This window comes from Ascidiella aspersa, chromosome 8 (genome assembly GCF_963924565.1).
Source record: "Ascidiella aspersa chromosome 8, kaAscAspe10.2, whole genome shotgun sequence".
NCBI lineage: Eukaryota > Metazoa > Chordata > Ascidiacea > Phlebobranchia > Ascidiidae > Ascidiella > Ascidiella aspersa.
In genome coordinates, this window is record NC_139454.1 from 16,669,283 (window position 1) to 16,692,782 (window position 23,500).

The following is a 23,500-nucleotide window of genomic DNA, read 5'->3' on the forward strand; positions in this document are numbered from 1 at the left end:
TTTTTTGCACAGATATGTTCACTTTGACGTTTTATCTTGATTTTTGCCCGAACCCAACTTGATTTTGATGTACTTCTCCCGGTATGACCCCATTAACCCCTACATTTTAGCTTCAGCAAAATTAGCTGCGAATAGTCTCAAACAAACGAGAATAAAAATTATTTCTAAAAATATAATTTTTTTAATTTTATGTCGTATAATTTTAAAGTTATGGCTATTTTACTATTTGATGACGTCATCGATAGATTGGGAATTTCGTCTTATTAATCAAGATATCCCTCATTCTTATCACTTTTATAGATTTGATTTCGCGTTTTTGTTTTCTGGAATTCTTTTTACATCTCCAGAGTTATGACGTCATAGTGACGTCATCGGTTGTCGAAATTGCGCATCTTTTCAAAATTGCTTCACAGCAGACGTTAATTTTTTCGTCTTATGGTTTAAACATCTAGACAAAAATATATGTTCATTAAATGCAGACTAAAATATTTAAAATTCACCCAAGTTAGTCGCATGTAGGCTGTAACTAAAGCAACTCTCTATGTGCGCGGCAAAAGTCGTAGCAGACAAGTGTAATTGTTGCAAAACAATTCTTAATCATACCAACGTGACGCAAGTAAAACTTTATGAATAAAGATTGTTTTGTAATAGATGCTTCCCATTCGAGTTCAACAACTGCATTAGTGTAGCGGTGTAGCCTATGGGTTACATTGCACTTTTAAACAAGAAACTGAAAGAGCAAAAGTTCCAACATTGGTGCACGCTCATAGCCTTATTTAGGGAAAAAAAGCTGGAAGTAGGTGAAGGGCCGCACAAAAAATGGCAAAGGGCCGCATGCGGCCCGCCCCTGCTCTAATCCTTTTCAAGATATAACTTTTATCAAATTAATAATTTGAATTTTTTTTTTCCGTAAAACGATAACTGTTTTGTAATTGGCACTACGTAACACCTATATAAACTCAACAAACTATTTTATTTGCACATTTGTTCACAATTTCGGCGATAGAAGCAGGTTTCTGAAGCCAATAAGTTTTTCGACTTTACTTTTTAACGAAGCTTTGTTAGGTCATCTTTAAACATTTTAATGCGCGACCAAACGAAAATCTCGGCCCGCCCATAACACGTATGTAGCCTACTGTATGTGGCCCACAAAGAACATGCAAAACATATTGTCGCCCGCCATGCTGACAACCTTGGACCACCCTGTTCCAGTTGTTCAAATGTACAGTCTATCGAACTGACCTATACAATTTGAAATGCTGAGCAGTTTGTTCAGTTTCGATTTAATGAAGTCAGAAAGAACGGTAGTTGTCTTCCTGTTGAAATATACACCTGTGCTGGTCTTGATAAAAAGGCGGGTTTTCAAGCTTAAGTTCGAGTGTTAGCATGCAATTCTAATCATATGAAATGCAGGATGGATTTGTAATTATGTTTTTTGGCTTTAAAAAGATCGTATAAAACTCATGTGGGTGAGATAATTTTTCAGCCTAATTTTAACTTCCCAAGTACGCTATTTGTAATATTATAAGCTTTTGGCCAATAATTACGGGATTTAGTTGAGGCACAGCACCCAGGAATGTTTATTTTTCTTGTGAAGTGGGTATAACGCATTTTGTGGTATTTAAAAAATACGCATGTGCGGCATTTTACAAATTTGTTTATTTTCATGCTGTTATATAGAAAAATACAACTGTTGAAAAATAACAAACACCACTCAAACGTCATAATATTTTTAGGCATGGTAAAGCATTTATCTTTTTCACTATTATTTACGAATAAATGCGTTCAACTTTCAGTTGATGGCTACCATGATGCACTTTATATTAGTCACACAACAGAGTAAAGTAAACTGATAGAAGCATCAAAGTGGATAAGTGTAAAACATTGATATATAAAACACTATAAAAATTTACCAAGGTGAAATTTTTCTAAAATATAGCTTTGATTTAAATTAAAAGGACTAAAACAGTTAATGCTGCTCTCAGAGCAATTAATGTTAACATTGTAAATAACTATATCTAAAAACCACTGACAAATAAACAAAAATAGTTGGAGCATAATCATAGATTGTGTATGTTCATACACTATTAACGCCAAATATATATATTTTTTAAAAGTTAACGTATATGCATATAATTGAGCTCTAAAAAAACCCAGCCATGTTCTTGACACATTTAACAGAGTGGTGTTACGATGCAATGACCAACTTTTTCAAAGTAAGCCCTGGTTAATTTACCTGGAGAAAATTGTTTACAAATGCTCACATTCTGCTGACCTTGATACAATAATTGTTTCAATCAAATAAAATTATTCTTTTTTGAGTTGTATCACAAAATGAAAAAACATATATGATTTTGTGCATTTACACAATATACTAAAATGGATCCACAATTGGTATTATTAAGTTTTAGGAGTTAGATTTTGCTTTGCCAGCAGCCTGTATTATTTGCATCATACATCTACCAAACTCTTCAAGAATCATCATTTCTGCCACTGGAAGCGACCGGTTTGTTTTTTCTGCTTCCTCCGCTTGAGCCAACAAACACGTACAAGTTGCCTCTATAACTTCTTGTGTAAAAAAAGTACTTGGAAGTCGTTCACCAGAGGGTGCTGTGTGAGGTCGGTGGTGACTTGAGCGGATTTCTCCGATATGTGAGGAAATCTTTACTCTTGCTGCTGCTTGTTGCTGGCAACGAACTGCAGCTGCATCAGCTAGATGCATTAACGAAAGTGGCTCCCCTTGGGATGACCCATCCTCTTCTAAATTCTTACACCCAATGCACTTGCACTTTGAAGTACAAGGAATTCTAGCCTCATAACATTCACAATAGTTTTTAAGGCACCCGGATCGTTTGCAATTGCAGCCTTTCTGGTGAGTTCGACTGCTGTCACCACCTCTTCCAATCTTTGGTTTAAATGCCAATGGATTTCTATCTAGACACTGTTTAATGGCTTTAGATCGTTCAGCATCAAACTCCAAGTTATTGTGGCAGTTGATGCAGTTGCATCCATCACAAAAATGACCGTTGGTAAAACACTCACAATATAACTTGAGGCACATAGACTTAGTGCAGTTACATGGCTTTCTTACTTTCCCATTGACCTGCACCGATGATTTAGGAAAAGATTGGGTGGGTTGTTCCGAAGTTGCAACCTTGTTACTGTCATTATTGTAAATCTGATTACTAAATTGCTTTTTAAGTTGTTCAACATACTTAGCAGACACCATAGCATATCCAACATTTCCAGCCTGCAATATTGTACCTGGCGATAAGTTGACTATTGAGGTCTGAGGTTGGGGCATAACATTAGTTGCTGGCATTATAAGTCGCTGCGTTTTAGCCTGTGGTTGTTGAACTATTCTTTGCACAGGTTGCACATTAACAAACTGTTGCAGTTTGGGCTGGTTGTTGACAGCAGCAATGGCAAACTGGGAGCCACTCTGTGCAGGAAGAATGTTGGTGAGACCCTGATGAGTCCTTTCATTTCCAGCTGGAACAATTTTAAAGACCTGCTGTTGAGGGTTGACAGTGGTTTGTATTCTTTGTTGGCTATTTGTTCCAACATTAGCAGGATGATTTGGCATTAGAGTTTGAAATTGGAACTTAGATTGGAGTTGGGGGCTTGCAGTTGCACCCAATGAAGAGTTAAGGTTTATCGTTTTAACAGAATTTGAAACAATGCCAGAGCTTGGTGACACCATTGAAACTTTGATGGAGTTTTTTGCTGGGGAAATTGGAATTTTAAAATTTCCTTTGCCAGGTGAAGCAAATGTAAAGTTATTACCTTGCACAGTAAGGGTCTGAACACCAGAAACATTTGAATTAACAACAAAATTGCCAAATGATTGTGGCTGCTGTGGCTGTGGTTGTTGTTGTGAAACAATGGTTGCTGGTGAATTGCCTGCTGGGTTCTTTTTCATCACAAACCTTGTCACAACAGGATTGCCAACTGGTTGTTGGGTAAAAACTTGAAGGGGCTGCGTGGCCAGTACAACTTTACTGTCTGGGACTTTATAGACAGACTGCTGTTGAGTTGCACTTTGACACACAGCTGTCTGAATTTGAGGATTCCCGGTGGCATTTTGTGATTGATCTTCCATCAGCATAGTTTCCAAGGCATCATCTGTAATGTCTTGGATATTTTCTGTTTCTTCTTCCACCTTAATTTCTTTTTCTTGTCCACTGTCAAGGCTATACATCTCCTCAAGGCTTGTGACATTGTCAAATGATTCCATGGTGCCAGGGTTTATTAGTTGTTAAATAAAAAACAAAACAAAACTGAGACTAACCAAAACCGCCATTACCTGAAAGAAATTAGGACCATAAAATAGAAAAATAGTGAAAACAAAAATAGTGATATTTTCAAACTTGAAATTAGGTTTTCAATGGAAAAAATATTCTAAATGACGGATATCAAATTTTTAAATGACGGATATCAATTGATCAGTTTGTTAACATTAGTTTATATGTATTTTATATAAAGGTCCATTACACTACTTCAAAAATAACTGGATTCTTTTAAAGTATGTATAGTTAAAAATGTCATATGTGGTTAAGCAATTTTACCACAAAATCTTTCAAAAAAATTTCTTCGGTAGTATTTGTACCAACTGCAATTATGACAAAATACTGATATATGTAGTTTGGTAAACATTGAGTAGTTCAGTAAAACAGAAGGTAATCCATAACAAATAATCTCAAAACGTTCTCATTTGACAGCTATGTTATTCTGTATATATTTTGCATAACACATACATAGTGACTGCTACTGTTTCTTTCATGAATGTTGTTATTTTCGTACAGGACAGGTATAGGCTATGATAAATTAAAGATAAAACTAGCAAAATTAAGCATGATATAATCATATATGTTTATATATACTTCCCAACTCATGTTACTAAGCAGGGTTTCTTAGATCATTAGGGGCCACAAGAATGTCAAATTTTAATTATTTGTAAGGTAAAACTTATAATATGTGTTTTTATGTTGACTTAAAAAGATCCCTTGTTACAAATTTGGCTCACATAAAGGGTTCACAAATTACTGAGAGCACATGGAGAAGGCCACCACTCAGTTAATGCTAAGAACCAATAAATTAAACAATCAACATTTTTAGAAAAAAACAAGCTTATTTTACTTATTTTTTTAAATGTGTATGTGTATGCAACACCTTGAGCCAGTGTTGTACATAGAATATGTGTTGTATTTTTGATTGTGAATCATCGCTCTTAATTAAACTGAAAGGTTTCCTTTTATTTAATTTTGGCCTTGTAAATAGAACATATATACAATATGATAAAGATACACCATAGTAAACCGAAAATCAGTTTGTTTGTATGTTATAAAGATAAATATATTGCGCTATAAAGCATCATCAGTATCTCAATTCGAATGAAGATTTTTTTGTTTTCACCATTCGGATTCAGGCAGATTTTGTTATTTGAAAGAATACTTTGATTATATACAATATGTTAAGAAATATTATAAATTATTATATGTTCACAAATTTGTGGACTCAGATTAAATGATGTTAGTTTAAGTTTTAAAGTGCTTGACCTTTGATTTTGCAAGATTAATTTTTTATGAGTTTTAATTTAATGAATATTCAAGCTGACCCTTGAACATTTATTAAATATGACATAATAAAAGGCAATCAAGAAATTAAGAACAAAGTGGATTGTTTACATGTAACAAAGACAAAAAAACTACAGACACATTTTGAAACAACAAACATATTATTATAGAAGGCCATTGTAAACAGCTAAAAAAACATTTCTCAAAAAAGTTTTTCTAAACCTTAACTACCTAAATTTCTAAGTCAAACTTCTGCACCTAATTTATCTTTGACCACATAACAATAGATTTTACCACAGGAATCAAATAAATTACCCACAGGAATCAAATAAAAATGCATAAAAACTGATTAAAATAACGAAAATTTAAAGGTTTTCAAAAGTTAAATCGGGTTTGGGTGGTATAAGGAAATATATTTTGATAAATAACATAATTCTTATAGTAACCCCTCAGCTTAACCATTTTAAGAATCACTCAGCACATATATGCTTGATCAAAAATCTGGCGTATCATTGGGTTACGTATTTGACAAAATTGGGCGCAGGTCTGGAATCATATCACTTCTATAAGAACGAGGGGGCCGGGGTTTATATTGCTAAGATTGTTTGAGTTAGGGTGCATTTGCGATTGGACGAGTCAAGTATTATTCTTCCATATTTATTTCTTCCTTACAATTTTAATTTTAACAACTTGTTTCGTTACTGACTGTAAAAAAGTGGTAGAATTTGTGACCAGCGCCCCAGTTTGTGTATAATTGCACCAAACGAGGTAAAGACATAAATAGATACAAGACATATACCAGGTTGAAAAGTAAGGCCTGTGCGGGGGATAAATGATAAATCGCCCGCGCAGTTTTTCGCCCAGCCGCGCATTTTGTGTAAAATCGCTTAAACGCACAAAACTTTCGTCGCGCTAACGGTTTTCAGTATAGTACTCCATTTTCAGTCGTGCAAATTTTACAAATAACATTATTACAGCTGCGCAATTTCAAGATGTAAAATCGTCTCCCCCGCGCAAAATCCAAAGTTTCCAATCTCTCAAATATAAGCAAAATTACAATAAAAAAGTCTATAAACAACGAGGTGTTAGCGTAAACTAAACTGTCACAATAGCCTTTGCAAAATGCTCTAACATTGAATACATAAATATGTGTTCAAGTAAGCCTAAAATGGGCAGTATACAATGACTTAATAACGTACTAATAATGCAGTTCAAGTGCATCCAACTTAACCCAATCTGATATTCCCGCCCTTGCGAAACCAACAAATACAGATTGTTTAACATTTCTATGAGGGTCGCAACGGATAGTAAATTAGCTACAGCGGATATTTGTCAAGTGATGGTTACGTCATTCATGAGATGACGGGTAAAATATTTAAGAAAGAATTCATAAAACTAAAAAATATTATTTTTATTCAAACACCAAACATGTTTTTCGATAATGTATAAGCCTAATGGAAATCCATAAAAGAAGTTCAATAACTAGAGAGAGAGAGAAGCATTTTTATTGTTGCAATTAGGGAGTCGAGCCGAACACGAACGGAAGTTTTATGAAATGACTTTAAGCTAATTTAACCTTACCTTAATCGAACCTAAACCGTTCGGCATGGAAAGTTTTTGTGTAGATGACGTCACAAAGTTTATCTATACGTGACGTCATAATAAAGAAGTTACAAAGTAATCTTTAGAAAATTACATAGATCGTTCATTTGTTGTTTTAGGTTGGATAGGTGTTGCTTTAATTACAAAAGCTAAATTACAAAGAAGTTACTGATTCGCGCAATGCAAAACAACGCATTTATTTTGTTTAAGTTGCCACAGATTTGTTTTACCGGAACTCCTGAAAATTTTTAGACATGACGTCACAAAGTTACCTGATAACGTGACTGTATAAAGTTTTTTTGTAGTACCATGTGTAGAGGAACGACTCATGTCTGTTTGTGCTTGTAATTACGCTATATAGTGTCACGCTACTGCTGGATAAAACACGACAGCCAACAATGCGCACGCCTTACTGGCAACACGTGTTTTTACTGCGCTGTAAGCTCTTTTATTGAAAGCGAGCTATACTAAAGTATGTGAATGTACAATAAATCTATAGGCGACCTGACAGTATGCACTTTGAAATGCTACGACAGTTTGTTTAGTTTCGATTTAGTGGAGTTCAGATAGCACGGTGGTCATGTCTCACTGTTGAAATATACACATGCTTAAACTAGACAAACGTATACATTTGAGACATGGCCTCGTGAAAAGTAAATATTTTTAACGGTACGCTGTTCCGGTAGCAATTTATTTTTGTTGCAGGCCGTTCCGGATCGTTCCGGCTTACGTTCACAACTGGTTTGGGACATTTTAGGTTTTGTCCCGACTATGTAGCAATTATTCCAGCGCTATGGAATCTCTTGTTGTAGGTCACTTTCATATCATGGCACTCCGTAATCTAAGTTTTGAAAACTTAACCATGTAGTTTTTCGCGCTTAATATGCCCCGTCATTTAAATAAAAACAAAATAAACAACCCTATATAAATCATTATTTTTTCAACTTAAACTATAGATGCTAAAAAAAGTTATGCGACTGCTATTCCTTCAAATGATAAGAATACATCGATGAAACAAACCGCCGTGCATGATTTCTGGAATTGTTTAGGCTATCGGATATCTTAATTCGAACAATGGCCTTGAGAAACACATAAAAGCCAGAAAAAAGAAGTTGGCAGATCACAACAATTCGGAAGAGAATAATAAATCGATTGATCTTGCGCTAGAATTTCGTTTCGAGTGAAAAACATTGAGTATCGGACGGCCGACAAGTATATTAAAGCAGGCGTTGATTAAAGTAAAGGGACGATCAAAAGTGTTCGTCTGGTCTAGTCCTTGCATGTAATTTATTGTAGAGCTGTTTTAACAAAGCGGATTTATGAGCTCATCGCTTTGGTGTAAAGGTCAGAAATTTTTGTCAACCCTAATATGTATCATAAATTTCTTCTCGATTTGGTTAAAACTTTGTCAGTAGAAATATCAATCCAAACAAGTTTAAATAATATTTTTTTTCAATTCGTTAATTTTGTGTTTTAAATGAACGCTAAAACCCAAAAAGTGTTTGCCTTTCTTGCGTGATATAGTATTTGCTGTGAATAGTAAAATGCAAACATGATTTGGCTTTATAGTACAATCAACTTTTGCAGATATAAATGGGGAATTTCACTTAAGTTGTTAAGAATATACATTTACGCTGTGTTATGCGCGATTCATTCGAGCCAACAGTCTTAAAAAGCACGGCCTTTTGTAATTTACAGATTATAGGCTAAGTGCCGCCGGTTACAACCACGGGCTTCTCATATGCATACGGGTTCTTTTACAGAGGCATAAAGCAAGTAAAAGCTAATACTATTACTATTACATGGTTTTAAGGGGCAGGGCGCCAAACCCCCCTAAGAAAACAGTTGTAAACAAAAGTTTAAAAGCGTAACAACGGCACAATACTTTCAGTCGAAAATTTATGTAACTATTTTCATATAAAATCGAATAAAAAACTTTTTATTCTGACATGGTATCTTCTTCTTTTTTAATACTTATGGCACGGAGCTGCGGCAATCTTACTGATTACTCTGATCACATGACGATCACTAAGGAAATTTCAAACACAAGTGTGTGTAAACCATTTGCCAACCATCGATAATTACACAATTACATTTAAAAGATAAGGTCATGCTATTCTTACACAGACTGAATTTGACTAGGGTTACTTTGCGCAACAAATAATAAAAAACAGATCGCGAATTAAATTTATTAACAGTTTCTACAGCAAGCCTAACAAAATGTACAGATTAAATTGCCCTTTTTGCCGAAAATAGACCGCTCTTTCACCAACTAAAATATAACCTCCTATAATACAAAAATCATACTATACGAAACATAGAACTTAAATGTAACAGAAAATATTCTAAAATAACAAACTATTTTTAAAACAGTGTTTATCTGCGAAACAATACGGTAAATGTCAACCCCTAAACGTAAATGTAATATAGGCAAAATCAATTACAAATATGTGCACATCTTATAGTAAATCAGTTGCACAGTGGTATGGTTTACAGTAAAGATATAGCTTAGTGCGAAGTACCTCAAAATGTAAATACGACGAAAGCTCAAAATTGGAGTACCGTTTGCGCCTTTAACTTTCATTTGGTGATTTTTTAAAGTTTATTTACAGTTTTGGTTTATTGCTGATGTAGCAGAAGTGCTGCTCCGGACTGAACCCAAGTGGTAAGCTGACCACCACAGGGAACGTCGAGACACGTAACAATGCTCTCCCGCGTTGAACTGGTGTAAATCGGAAGAGAGATCGTCTCTCCAGACGAGTAAGGGGTTGGAGAATCCTGTAGTATAATAGGGAGAGGGATAAGAAACAAAAAAGAAGGTAGAGATTCATGGAAAAGAACATAACAACCGGCACTTGTTCAACAGTAGAACGCTCAGTATTTTGTGTCACCCTAAAGCTCAATTAACATGTGAACAGTCTTATTTTATTGATCTATGACTATGATAACGCACAAAAATACAGTGAAAATCCTAACGTTTATGTTTGAACCTTGTGCGCTATTTCGTAGCTCTTGAAACCCTGCTTTTAATCGCTTAATAAACAAGTGTTTTTACTAATTTAGAGAGGCCTGAACACTATGGGCGCGTACCCATCCTTGCATACAAAGTTTTTTTAAAGCACGTTATACAATGTTGATTTTGACAATGCATTTGTTAAACATTGGTACAAGCGGACCTTCGGAATCCAGGCCACATAGCAAGGAGGAACAGCTGAAACTGTAGGAGAGTCACGTTGATTCTCAGAGAGGCGGCTTCCGTCGAAAGTACAACCCTCAAGCTGAAGGCTGCCAATCTAAAAAAAAGTCTTGTAACTTGAATATCTATTTAAGGGTGATAAAATGCAATACTGGTAATACTGGTATATTTCAAACCTTACCATAAATAAAGCCATATATAAAACAAAATAACTAAAAAAGACTAATAGTATGCAAACAACCCCTTCTTTTTGCAAGAAAATGTAAAAAAAATATCGTTTTCGAGACAGAGCAATGGTAATCGGTGTTTGGTTTAACTTTAACCTTACATTAAATAACTACCTTCACATTGCACTTTGCGCTGGCAACCGGCCCTTTCCACGACGTGACGAACTTGAGCTCATCCATAGAAACGTTAGTCTGCCGCGCTGTGTTTTGGCGCACGGCGTTAAGAAAGGTATTCGGATGGAACAAGTCTGCGAGGTTCAGAAGTTCGTTGCCAAGCAGATTTCCGCGTTCCGCCTTCTCCACCCAACCCTGAACGAAGTAAAGTGAAATGATCGTAAAAGTATAATATTTACGTACAATGCGCCCTGTTGTTAGATATGTGGGCTCCGTATAATATTGATTTTAGGGTGATGAAATTATTTAACAAAGGAACCAAACGTATGAAAATGTTCAGGACATTGGACATGTATGTCGTACGTAACGTTCTTAAAAATATTCAAAACTTATTTATTAGTTGGACTTACGTTCGAAAAATGTCTTGTCTAGGGTCAGTTTTATCTTTATAAAGTAGTTTCAAATAAATTTTTAACAGTGAAGGCAATATCCAAACAATGCAGCGAACACAAAGGTAGCTTCGCAACACGTACTTGTAACGCCATTGTCTTTGCAACAAGCGCGTGTAAATATTGCATCGGATCGTCAGGACCTTCCCAGAGGCTGTACCATTCCGACGGGGTTTCTTGCTGAAGGATCGAAGTCGCAAGTTTGTGGACTTCGCTGGTCAACAGTTGAGTGCCTATCAGACATTAAATTCGCCATTTTTAGCAATAGCTGGTCATTTGGCGGAATAGGGTTTCAGCCTTTACGCAAAATCATATACTTTGAATCAGCAATAGGGTGTATCTTTATAGAATCGAAAACCAACGGCGGCAGGTTTTAGCCAGTCGATAACTGCTCCGCTGACGCGTACATTAACAAGTAAAACTCATAGTTAAAAACATTTAAGCAAAACGTCTGATCCTGTTTTTACTCATGTTTTTAACTATGAGTTTTACTTGTACTTTGAATCAGAGTTGGCTCAATTCTAATTGATGTAATTAATTACAGTTTTTAATGTAATTCTAATGTAATTGAGGAATTTTCTTTCAGTGTAATTCCAATTGTAATTGCAATTTGCTAAAATTTTGGCTCAATACAATGATATTGAGAAAATTAAAGTTTCAATGCCGAAAATTGTAATTGATGTAATTAATTACAGTTTTTAATGTAATTATAACATTTAAGGGAGTAATTGCAATTGTAATTGTAATTGAACTGAATTAATGTAATTGATTCAACTCTGCTTTGAATATCGTTATTATATTAATTCAAAAAATTGTCAAAAAATACGTTTATACAACAACACGGCTTACTCAAAACACGGCCAAGGTCAGTGTTTACAGAAAGTTGCCGTATCAATACCACAGCAAACAATCTAGTAATTCGTTTACCAACCTCTAACAACTTTGCTGAGCGAGGATAAGGTTCGGTGAACACGCTGGACGAGCCTCACTGCGTTGTAGCGCTCCAGCTGGACGAACTGCAGTACAGGCGATTCGTCGGAAACGGAAGGGACCTCGACCTTGGAGTGGATCACGTTTCCGCTTCCGTTATTCAGTCGCTTCCACAACTGGAGAATCGGCGCCAGTTCGGATTGCCACGCTTCGCTAAACAATGACATTTTGCAAGAATAGACGACGTTTAACATCTGATTTGCACAGGATTATCGATTTTTTTTTTGAGTAAAAGTGTTCTCAACTAAATTGAAATAGTCCGAAAAAAAAACTCATGTTATCCGAAAAAAAGGGTGCGGTAGAAAACCTACCACATTTAAAACTAGGAAAAAATAACGAAATTTGCAATCAAAACATTTATTTCCTCCCCTCAAAGTCAAAAGGTTACCATTTGATGCATTTATGTTTTAAAGATTACATCCTGTAGATGGCGCCCTCAAGTCACAGATTCCCCATTTCTAATAAAAGCTTCCACAATAAAAGCACGGTGTTCGCCAGTCCAGGCCATTCTACATGCAGATACGAAATTTAAAAAATTGCACTAAACATTATTTACTTATAAAAACTAAAACCTGAAACCAGGGCTGCGGAGTCGGAGTCGGACTCGGGACTTAAGTAAGACCACGTAAAAAACTACGAGTCCCGAGTCCGACACGCGCATGCGCAGTACCCCATTTTTAAACTAATATGGCCGCCAACTGAAAATTGTAAAGGTGTAATAGCATATGGTGAAATATTTTCCAACTAAGTATTGTGAGTGAATGAAATATACGACGACCCCATAAAATGGATTGCTGGATATCCGCGTTATTTTAGTTATGTAATTTGGCGGAACACAGGCTGTAGTAGAGTCAGGGCCGAACTTGGGACTCGACAAAATCGCACGTTTGACCGGAGTGGGACTCGGGTTTATTTTTTGGCCGGAGTCGGACTCGTGAGTCGGATCCGGGTTATTTTTACCCGACTCCGCAGAACACAAATGGTAAGTCCTTTGCTGCAAAATTTCAATTTAACCTCCTGTCAGTCTTCCACAGCTCTGATACATATGGTAGGTTTTTCTGCTGCACCCTGTACAAAGGTTTCGCACTACACTTCATTTGTAATGTTTCATTTCGCATCGATAGTACCCCAACAATGTACTTATGGGCGAATGGCTTTGCAAAGACCGGTCGAACACTAAAAGTGCGCTTTGCTACTAAATCAGAATCATCATTTACCGATCGAACTTGGCTCCTGCCTCTACGCTTCTCATGAGGGTCTTCAGTTGGGTGATTACGCGTTGCGAGTTGACCCTCTGTGCAGAACGCTCGATGTTGGCCGGGAGGTTGAAGTAGGATGGATGATCATCTTCCGGCAGTTGGTTGATTACGTCCTGGTAATCCTGCAATATTAGGAAATACAATTTAATACCGGACATAAACCTTGAGAAAGGGCTAATTTTAGTAAAGCCGTTTTCAAATAGATATGGTTTTAAGCTTAACAGACGATGTTTCACTTTGGAGAGATTATCACAGGACCAGTTGAAACTAGACTTGACGTTGTAGAAATAACTTTGATGCAAACTTATGATAAGGTTGTTTGGGTAACAATTATCCCAAAACAATCAACCACCTTGATGTTGGTCGACTGGGGCAAGGTAACGTTCTGCACAAGCCGCTTTCCACGATTGCGACTGCCAGAAAGAAGCGATGAGTCGAAGTATTGACGGAGGTAAGCCGCCAAGACGCGAGAATCAAACGTGTTGTCCACCCTGCCGCCGTATATCGCGTTCTCCATAAGTCCATGCATGAAATCCCATTGCACGTCCTGGCCTGTTACGAATAGGCAAATAAATTGGCCATGACATTTACTTTTGCCTTTTAAACAAACTTAGAAAACATTTAGTTTACATTTGAACTCAGAACTAGGACTTGATATTTCAGAACAACAATATTTTTACATGCCTTTCCTCAAACTTTGATCAGGGAAGAAGGTAGTACGCCAATGTCGGGAAAAACATCAAACAATTACAATAATCCAATTACAATACATTTATAGTCGAAATTAGCAGATTGTAAAACATGATTTAGAGGATTTTATTACATCTACATCGTTCCAAGTTCTAATAAAAATTTTATTAAAGTACCAACGTTTCGATCACCTATTCGGGCAATCTTCTTCAGGGCGATATAACTACAACTATAGGCGAAAAAATATATATACCAAAAAATATGTATACCTTTTACTGTTTGTCTGGTATATATATATATTTTTTCGTCTATATCAGTGGTTCTCAACCGGGGTGCCGCGGCGCCCTTGTGGCTATTTCTAATGCCCAAGGGTGCCGACAGGTATTTAAGATTTTTGAATTGATACAACTATTTGTGTACGATTAGAGACAATTATATCAAATGACATTTTCCTACAAGTCGATTGTGTTGTTCCAGTTCCATTTATAATTTACAGTGATATTTCAGTAAACTACTCAACGAAAATTCCAGCCGGGGTGCCGAAAATCTATTTATTATTTTTCGGGAGTGCCGTAAGCCATAAAAGGTTGAGAATCACTGGCCTATTCTATATTATAGGTTAATAAGATCATCTACAGTTCCCTACACAATTTTAAAAGTATTATTGAAGTTTGTTTTCCCACCTGCGCAAAGACGGTCGAGTATGTCTGCAGCGGCTCGGAGATCGCCGAGTGAAAACTCGTAGAACTTGGTCCATCCCTGGGGGATAAAATTTCGCCTCTCCTGCACCACGGCGTGAAACCATGCGAGCGTGAACAGCGACTGGCAAAAATGCAAGTTCAAACAATTAAAGAAAAATAACAAATTAAAAAAGAAACGATTAAAAGAAAAGCGTACAGCATAACTTGTTGTATATAACTACTTTTTCATATATATAACTACTTTTTCATATATATTTGTACAAGATCGTTGTATTAAAAAAAAACAAGTCACCCTAAAGCTGTCGAAAGGAAAACGCAAAATTTTTCTACCTGGAAACTGTCAAATCATAACTCTTTCCACATCCACTAAAGTATTCAATGATGAAAATATCAAAGCCAAAATATTCGATAAAACGCCTTTTCGCTGTTCGTAAACGTTTCGACAATACCTTGACGTTTTTTCATCCCAAAACCATTGGTTAAAGTAAGCCGGAACTTTTTGCTTTTTTAGTTTATTTTAGTTCACACCAAGGCTGTCGGACGAAAAACGCAAAATGTTTCTACCTGAGATCTGGTGACCGACGACTTGGAATTCTTCGAACCCTGCGACACAAACTCGGGAGTCCAGTTGTCGTAAGTTCGAAAGAGGTTCTTTTTGATTCCGGGAGGCGCCTGCACAAACACAACGCAGTACATGTACCAAGTTTTACATCAGGGAAAAATCTGCAGCCAATAATGTACACAAGCAATACCTCGTAGGTGATTTTGAGACTGGACTGTAGCAAGATGGTGGGAAACTTGACGTGCACCTCCGATGTAAGCCAGAGACGAAACTTCTCGTGCGGATTAATAGAGTTTAATTCCTGAAATATTGATACAGAATCGTAATTCATTTGTTTGATAAACCGCTAACCGAAAAGTCAATGTGCGTGAGCCGCTACCTTATAAATTTTAGGTTGACAAACAATACCTTTCTCAACCGCTGCGTTTAGTAATTTGTGTAATGTGGTATTGGGTATAAGCAAAATGCATGAAAAATATCTTTTAAGCAGATAAATTTTACATTACTTTTTTAGGAAACGTTTATGTTATCTCACCATATATAAATACAACACAATTAAAAACTAAACGTCATAACATCAATGATGTATTTGCTCTTTAGGCATTTTAAACCATGCATTTTGGATAACGATTAAACATAAATAGTTTTCTAGGGTTTTATCGAACGCATTTAACATTAATTCAACCAAGTAACACCTTTTCAAAATGTTCGATAAAAAATTAAATTATGTTTCACGCTGCCCAAATAAAATAATGACAATTTTCAGTGATTACCTTTTCTAGAACCGGTAGCCATGCTGTGACCAGGTGAAGATTTTTAAGGCACAGCCACTGACCGTTTCTCGAACATTCTCTGACTAGTTGCATAGCAACGTCCGCTTGACCTTGTCCCATAGCAACCTGACAAAGACCAGGTATTCAAACATTTTGTTAAAGTGCTTTTAAACATCATTTAAATTGGTTTTGGTTTCTGTACAAAACTGTGCAGAATATATGTATTATGTATAACACTTGGTAATAGAAAGATGAATTACCTTTTGAAGAACCAAAGACAACATCACTACAATATAACATTTAAAAAAAATAAAGTATTTAGAAAACGAGAAAACTGACGGAAAGTTTTTTTTGCAAAATCAATATCGAAAATAATGCCATTTTCGTTAAATATTTCAGACCAGCACAATGTTTTTGTTAACTGTAATGCATAATAAGTATTATACTGATACTTTGCTTTCCAGTTATCAACGTTAATTATAAGTGCTAGTTGGTGATAATAAAATACAAAAATAAGCAACTGTTAAGATTATGTTGAAAATCATTCAAAATGTTACCTACTTCTATATGGGCGATTTTATGATGTTTTAATAATACATAGAAAATAAGCCAAAAGTTACAATAACAAAGGTGTGCGAAAAATACGAGTTACGAGTTAGTAACTTGGCAGCACAGCCACTACGGTAGAAAAGCACCTGGTAGAAATTATCGTCCCCGACAGCTCCGCTTGCAAGTTCCTGTAGCTCTTGTGAAGGGTCGGCTCCTGTGTAAACCAATATCACTGTTATCTTCGGTAACATTATAACGCAAAAAATTAGTACGTGCCTTTTGTTATGAAATTACAAGGAAATGAAAGAAGAAATGATTCCGTCAGAGATATAGTACCAAAGGTAACTGTGAGTTATAGGTTCACCTTTTTCAGGCGTTAAATAAAACCTTAAACAATTAATGAACGATTTGTTCTTTAGTCGGAAACAACGCAGGATAAATATGCCGTTGCTACCAGATGGTATTTAACAAACACAGGATGATAAACATTTAAAGCACGAAACGTCAAATAGAACAAAAAATGTTGGACCTGCAGAGAGCACAATAAGTATGGGTTCGCTGGCGAGGGTAATTCCCGACTCGTAAAGACGTTTAAGGCTCGCGGCAGGAGGAGAGATTTCCTTGAGACCGAGGGTCCGGGAAGCAAACAAGGACATTGCGCTCTGGAGGCGATCAGGACGCAGAGCTTGAACCACCAAAACCTGAAAATCACGAGCTAAGTTTAGTTTAGATTAAAAGGAAAATACGTTAGAAACATTATATTTTCTATGGTCAACGATTTGGAATTTTAAACTCGCAGAGCGCGGCGGTGTAATCTAAATCGACCTAACTTGGTAGTGATTTGATTAAATTTATAAAATTATTTATGATAGATTCAAAATTATCATATTGTCGTTTAACTATTAAATTAAAAGATATAATCAAGGCTCAACACAACAACTATGTTTAACTGTAGTCAGGACAAACATCAGCGGTTTCCTGATTCACAGTTTCACAAACATGGAAACCCCAACGAATAATATTAACTATAATTGTATAATTAATAATTATGGACTGTATCAAATGGCGATATTAAAGCAACGTGTCGGCGTTACCTGCTGGAACTGGGAAATCTTAGCCGCCACGGCTTGTGGTATGTCCTGCTCGCACTGAGAGCTGCGGGAGAAAGTTACCCACGCCCCACTGTCTTCCAACTTCATGGTCTGGAACAACGACGGGAAAGCACCACGGAGTGACGTCACGGCGCGGTGCCTGAAAGGTAAAAATAAACATTACAACAGGTCTGCTATTTTGGAACACATACACGTCTTTTCAGTACTTTAAATAAAAATACTTATGCCATTACATTCGATAAAATCGACATTTCGCTGTTTACAGACGTTTCGGCAATACCTCATGCCATCACCAATGTAAAAATACAAGGTCTGCTGTATTAGTGATAAAGAGATAATTTTCAGATTACCACCTACTTAAAACTTACTTTTTCATCCACTATTTATATTTTTGTATTGGATAATAAAATGAGTTTTGTTTGAAATGCAATGAATTGTTTTTCGGGGAGAAACGTGCTAAACAATGCCTACTCTCATTCAAGTTAAAATGACGTAAGTACACGACAAGCCATTTTGTATCAAAGATGTACGACAGGTGAAAATTTGACTATTACTTTGATCAAGTGTATAGGTTTTGAAAACTAATGGATCCTATCCGATACTGAAGTCTTTATCAGTGTACACGTACAGGAATTTATTAAAACACGCAAAGGCTTAAACAAGTGGATTCCTTATTCAAATAGAATGATACAAAACAATGTTAATAAAACAGAAACAGAATCAGTAAGTTAAACATCATTGGCAAACACTTACAAGTAACTAACAAAATGAGCTCCTACCGCGACAAGGTAGTAACACCAACTGCCGTAAGGACAACTACAATGTCAAGGCACCATGTGCTCAGTGACCTTTGACCGCAAGTCATAGAATGATCACATAATTAAATAGGTCATAAAGTACTTAAATAAACACGCGGTTTAGCAAGCTCACTGTTAACCTTAACAAACTCACTGTTATTTTTTTTTCTTAAAAAAGTGAATCGCAACGAATAGAAAGATTAACGAACACTCGGCAATGTATAGCAAACGCAAGAATAGAAACATAACAGTCCGTCCCAACACTCAACTAATTTACTGCGTTGATGTGACACGCACAATAGGGCCGTCAGTACAGCAATGCACCTTGGCTCCCTCGTATACTATCACAGCAACCGATCAACCTCAAGTTGACAGGACGAAAAGTAAGAACCCGATGATATGTTGACGAACTCATCTGTCGCTCGACGACCACCGTACTTATCATCTGGGCGAAGGATCCAACCATTGGATAGATTTCCTTTTACCTTCTTGCATTGTTTACACGCGTTGAAGTAATATCCATTCCGCTCATCATTGGCGAGATGTGGACATTCACCACAGTCTTCGTACTGCGCTGCATCTGTGATTTTACTGATTACACGCACAACTCGTTTAGTGAGCTCTTTACTAGGTTCGCTGACCTTAGGAGCCACTCTTACTGGGCACGACGATCTGGCCAAATTGCCAGAGCTTTTCCATTTCTTCCGATCATGGAAGTGATTGTCACCAGGGTTGTGTCTCCTCGGGATAACACCAACACAGTAGTGACCACTCGACGACAAAAACAGTTCAACGTCTGTGTTGAACATTGTTGCTCGACCACGAGCAAGATCAAGTACAGCACCTGCTTTCTGGAGTGACGACCTGCTAAGTAACAGAGGCAAGTCGTTCTTGACGACAGAAACGTCAATGCTGCACAATTTTCCACCAACACAAGCAGGAATTAGGGCTTGGGATTTGGAAATTACTTTCTTTGCGTCACCAAACTTAAAAACTGTACGCGAAGGAGTGATTTTAACGTCACGTTTAAACTTGAAATGTAAATTACGTAAATAATTTCGCAGCCACCGTTCACCACAGACAGTTTTCGAACAAGCAGTGTCTATAACTGCCGACTTGTAGGTTTCAGCTACGCAACTGTTGGTTACACTTGAAAATAGCACAATGTTGACTTCACCGTCTGAAACATCATTAGTAGACGTATTAGAACTTTTGTGAGGACATTTTGCCGCCCAATGCATTTTAGAATCGCATATGACGCATCTAGATATTTTCCTAAACTTATCAATAGGATTGAACTTTCTTTTATCAAAACCTTTTCGATGACTTGGATTACTGGCTACGTAAGATTCTTCTTTGACGTCACTATATTGTGACAGTTTATTAGAAATTGGGCTTTCAGTAAATATGCGTTTTAGAGCAGACTTCATGGATTCAAACCTAAGATCACTTGCAAATGTCAAAGCCAATTGTCGTTCTTTAGAAGTTAAATTTGCGCCATCCAACAGTTTAAAAGAAAGAACTGTATCTGGCAATTCTATCTCGTGAAACGTCATCTTATGCGATAAATGTTCAAACTCTAGAATGTAGTCAATCATCGTTATATCAGTACTTTTATCAAACCTTGTAAACTTCGTGTATGTAGAGTACGCATCATCTACAGATTCCGTCTTGAACGCTGCATCGAGTTTTCCAATCAACGTGGACATTCCACTCTCTGCGTGTAGTTCCTCGCGCGTTAATTGCGAAACAGCCTTTTCCGCTTTCGAGTTGCCCTCTAGGCCCTCCAGAAGAACAATAATTGCTTGTTCTTTCTTGACGACGCCCGTGACAAGCTGCCACATTTGTACCTTTTTCTTCCATGCAGAATAAGGCAAGTCGTCTTTAAACTTTGGTGGAGATCTCTTTGCACTTGTTGCCATCTTGTGTGTTTACAACTGGTTTCCTGTAACCATCCTCTGCTACCATGAAAACTAATGGATCCTATCCGATACTGAAGTCTTTATCAGTGTACACGTACAGGAATTTATTAAAACACGCAAAGGCTTAAACAAGTGGATTCCTTATTCAAATAGAATGATACAAAACAATGTTAATAAAACAGAAACAGAATCAGTAAGTTAAACATCATTGGCAAACACTTACAAGTAACTAACAAAATGAGCTCCTACCGCGACAAGGTAGTAACACCAACTGCCGTAAGGACAACTACAATGTCAAGGCACCATGTGCTCAGTGACCTTTGACCGCAAGTCATAGAATGATCACATAATTAAAAAGGTCATAAAGTACTTAAATAAACACGCGGTTTAGCAAGCTCACTGTTAACCTTAACAGGTTTGAAATTAGGTCCTAACAACACAGCACCTTTCTGCTTCTATCCAGACCGGCAGATTCTCTCTGGTGTGCCTTTTTCCTTCGCCCTTGTCAGGTACGGAATCGCTCACCAGCATGCCAAGAAAGTACTCCCATTCCTGGAAGACAATCAATTTAAGTTTCACAATACTACTAATAGTTGCAAATTAAGCAAGGAATTCAGTAAAAAAACTTTTGGATCTTATATTGAATCCTGAAACAAGTGATTCATAGTACAAACACAGATCCAATCATTTAAATAAATCCACTATTTCTATCAGCAGCACAGCAGTTAACGTAAAGTGTCCGTACCTTGTCTTTGAAGATGTCCGGTCTTGTACCGCGAGCTAGGTGCAGGGCGAACATGAGCCGATCGGCCTTGAACAGGGATCGGGCCACTTGCGCGTACACAAGCCACAACATGTGACTGCTCAACGACTTGATGCGGGCGTCCGTGTTGCCGAATTCCTGTCATACAGAAGGAGCAGAAAAAATAATTCGTAGCGAATTCATTGGTTAATCAGTAAGGCAAAGACTTAATTTTTTGAAAAACATTGTTTGTTTTTTTAAATACCTTTTAATGCAGATTTCTATATTTTCGTTTTATTTGATTCGGTATAATTATCAACAGGGGCGGGATACAGTGGCACGAGGTAAACTATGTTTTAACTTAACTTAAACTATCTAAATGCAAAAAATAAAAAATAAAAACGATTTTAGTATGCATTGCCCTTTGCCCACTGTGCATTTAGATTTAGACACTCGGAAAAATTAAATTAGCTGTTTAAGGAAAACTTTTATCCAAGTGCTGTTTTATATGTGCCTTTTTGCTTTTTAACCTATAGCTTTAGACTTGAATTGTGGCGTCGTAACTATTTTATGTCCCAACCCCTCAAACAAAAAATTCGGATCCGTCCTAGTTACCATTTATTAAATTATCATAGTAACAAAATTGGTTTGGTCAGCGGTTGTTCATCGTTTGTTAAGAACTCATTAAACAAGAACACCACTGATAGGAACCTGAAGGATTTCAATTGCCCCGTTTTTAATTTTTTAAATATAGGTATGCAATAAAAGCAATAAATAAAGAAAACGAGAATGGCCTTATGAATCGATTTCAAACAAATCATCAAAATTATTTTGTTTTTGTTTTTTAGGGTCAAAGTAACATCTAATATCATTACCAAAGACAGCCCAAAAAAGTATTGTCAATTGAACTAATTTCCATTAAGAGCCAATGTATGGAATTTGTATTAAAACAATAGCACCAACCATTCCAGGTTCTGTGTTGGCTTTACAAATTAATAGATTGTCAATCTAGTTAAAACTGTTTCAAAAAAAAAGCTTTGTATTTTTGTTTTACTAGTTACCCTTTTATGTAATATTCTTACCGTTTTGACTTCAAGCGATTTTTGAAAAAGGCGCAAGAAAGATGACAGGCTGAAACGATACATGTTGTTTATCTTTGAAAGGTCGCTTATGACAAAATAAATGGTGCTGCCGCTCTCAGCCAATGGTAGATAGGCGTCGCGTTCCTGAAATAAGGTCAGTAAGAGTTATTTACAAATTACAATCAAACTTAGGATTCCTTTGTTGATAAAATACTTTAAAAATGTCCCCAGAATGTAAACCGACTCAAATGTTAAAACGAAAGATGCATTTGGCGTATTATTATTGTAATATTGTAAACAATGGAGCCATTGTTTTGTTTACTGAATTAAAAGGAAAACCAACCAACTTAAATTAAGCTGATTTGTAGTTTACTGCCACAGTTTAAATTCGTCATTTTAGATAAAAGTAAAATAAATGTCTAACGATTTATTGTTAAAGTGCAATTAACTTCGAATTTGTTTTGAGTACTAAAACTAATTTCTACATTTATCATATTCAGTTTTCCTTTAAAGGAGCGTGCTGGTATAGTACATTTAGTTTGATATGCAACAGCCGACCTGATCTAGTGAAGCCTCCATCTTGTGCGATTCGGCAAGCGACTGAGTGATAGTAAGGCTGCTTGCCTTCGTCTGGTTCAAACCCTCGATAAGCTGCTTGTTTTCGAGAATGTTGCCCTCGGCTTTGGCCAGTTGCTGGAAAAACAAATTGAAATCTAGATGTGGGGTCGTCGTAGAAGTGAACTGATGCTTTTAAGTAATCGATTAATATGTTTAATCAAAGCCAAGATAGTGCACGATAATATATTTTATCGTTTCATAACGGTTTATAAAAGAACAGAGTTAGAACGAGAAGCGTATTTAGTATCATCACACATATGATTTCAAGAGAGTGTATTGAAATAGTTTTATTTCATTAAACAAATCTTTGTTTGGGTACACTATGCACGGATCTTTAATGTAGCTTGATAATGAATTGCAAAGCCAAAAAAGTCGAGTGGATCGACACCATCTTGATTAAGACGTTTCGATGCTTTACAGTCACATCAACTGAAGATCATACAAGCTCGTATCGAAACGCCTTAATCGAGATGATGTCGATATATATACTTGACCTTTTTGGCTTTGCAATTCAATATCAAAATCCTAGTTTGTTTTAG

The 23,500-nt window shown here is 36.5% G+C and overlaps 2 protein-coding genes across 2 annotated transcripts in view; both read right to left on the minus strand.

Annotated features, from left to right (window-relative positions):
- Positions 1–1,646: 1,646 nt before the first annotated feature.
- On the minus strand, positions 1,647–4,294 carry LOC146136349 (protein lin-54 homolog). Its single transcript, XM_083395352.1, has one exon. The coding sequence runs from the start codon at positions 4,235–4,237 to the stop codon at positions 2,408–2,410; it is 1,830 nt and encodes a 609-aa protein (XP_083251478.1). The 5' UTR covers positions 4,238–4,294; the 3' UTR covers positions 1,647–2,407.
- Positions 4,295–9,349: 5,055 nt separating this feature from the next.
- The window catches only part of LOC146136350 (cytoplasmic dynein 2 heavy chain 1-like), a 56,695-nt gene continuing 42,544 nt past the window's right edge, over positions 9,350–23,500 (minus strand). Inside the window, exons 65-82 of the mRNA XM_083395532.1 lie at positions 22,902–23,036; positions 22,344–22,487; positions 21,265–21,420; positions 20,965–21,071; positions 17,783–17,939; positions 17,218–17,389; positions 16,835–16,902; positions 16,140–16,265; positions 15,557–15,667; positions 15,384–15,476; positions 14,787–14,925; positions 13,766–13,965; positions 13,372–13,535; positions 12,096–12,307; positions 11,249–11,397; positions 10,716–10,910; positions 10,355–10,471; positions 9,350–9,956 (exon numbers count right to left, since the gene is read on the minus strand). Of these exons, the coding sequence (XP_083251658.1) occupies positions 9,798–9,956; positions 10,355–10,471; positions 10,716–10,910; positions 11,249–11,397; positions 12,096–12,307; positions 13,372–13,535; positions 13,766–13,965; positions 14,787–14,925; positions 15,384–15,476; positions 15,557–15,667; positions 16,140–16,265; positions 16,835–16,902; positions 17,218–17,389; positions 17,783–17,939; positions 20,965–21,071; positions 21,265–21,420; positions 22,344–22,487; positions 22,902–23,036 (2,604 nt within the window). The 3' untranslated portion in view covers positions 9,350–9,797. The remainder of the gene's footprint in view (positions 9,957–10,354; positions 10,472–10,715; positions 10,911–11,248; positions 11,398–12,095; positions 12,308–13,371; positions 13,536–13,765; positions 13,966–14,786; positions 14,926–15,383; positions 15,477–15,556; positions 15,668–16,139; positions 16,266–16,834; positions 16,903–17,217; positions 17,390–17,782; positions 17,940–20,964; positions 21,072–21,264; positions 21,421–22,343; positions 22,488–22,901; positions 23,037–23,500) is intronic.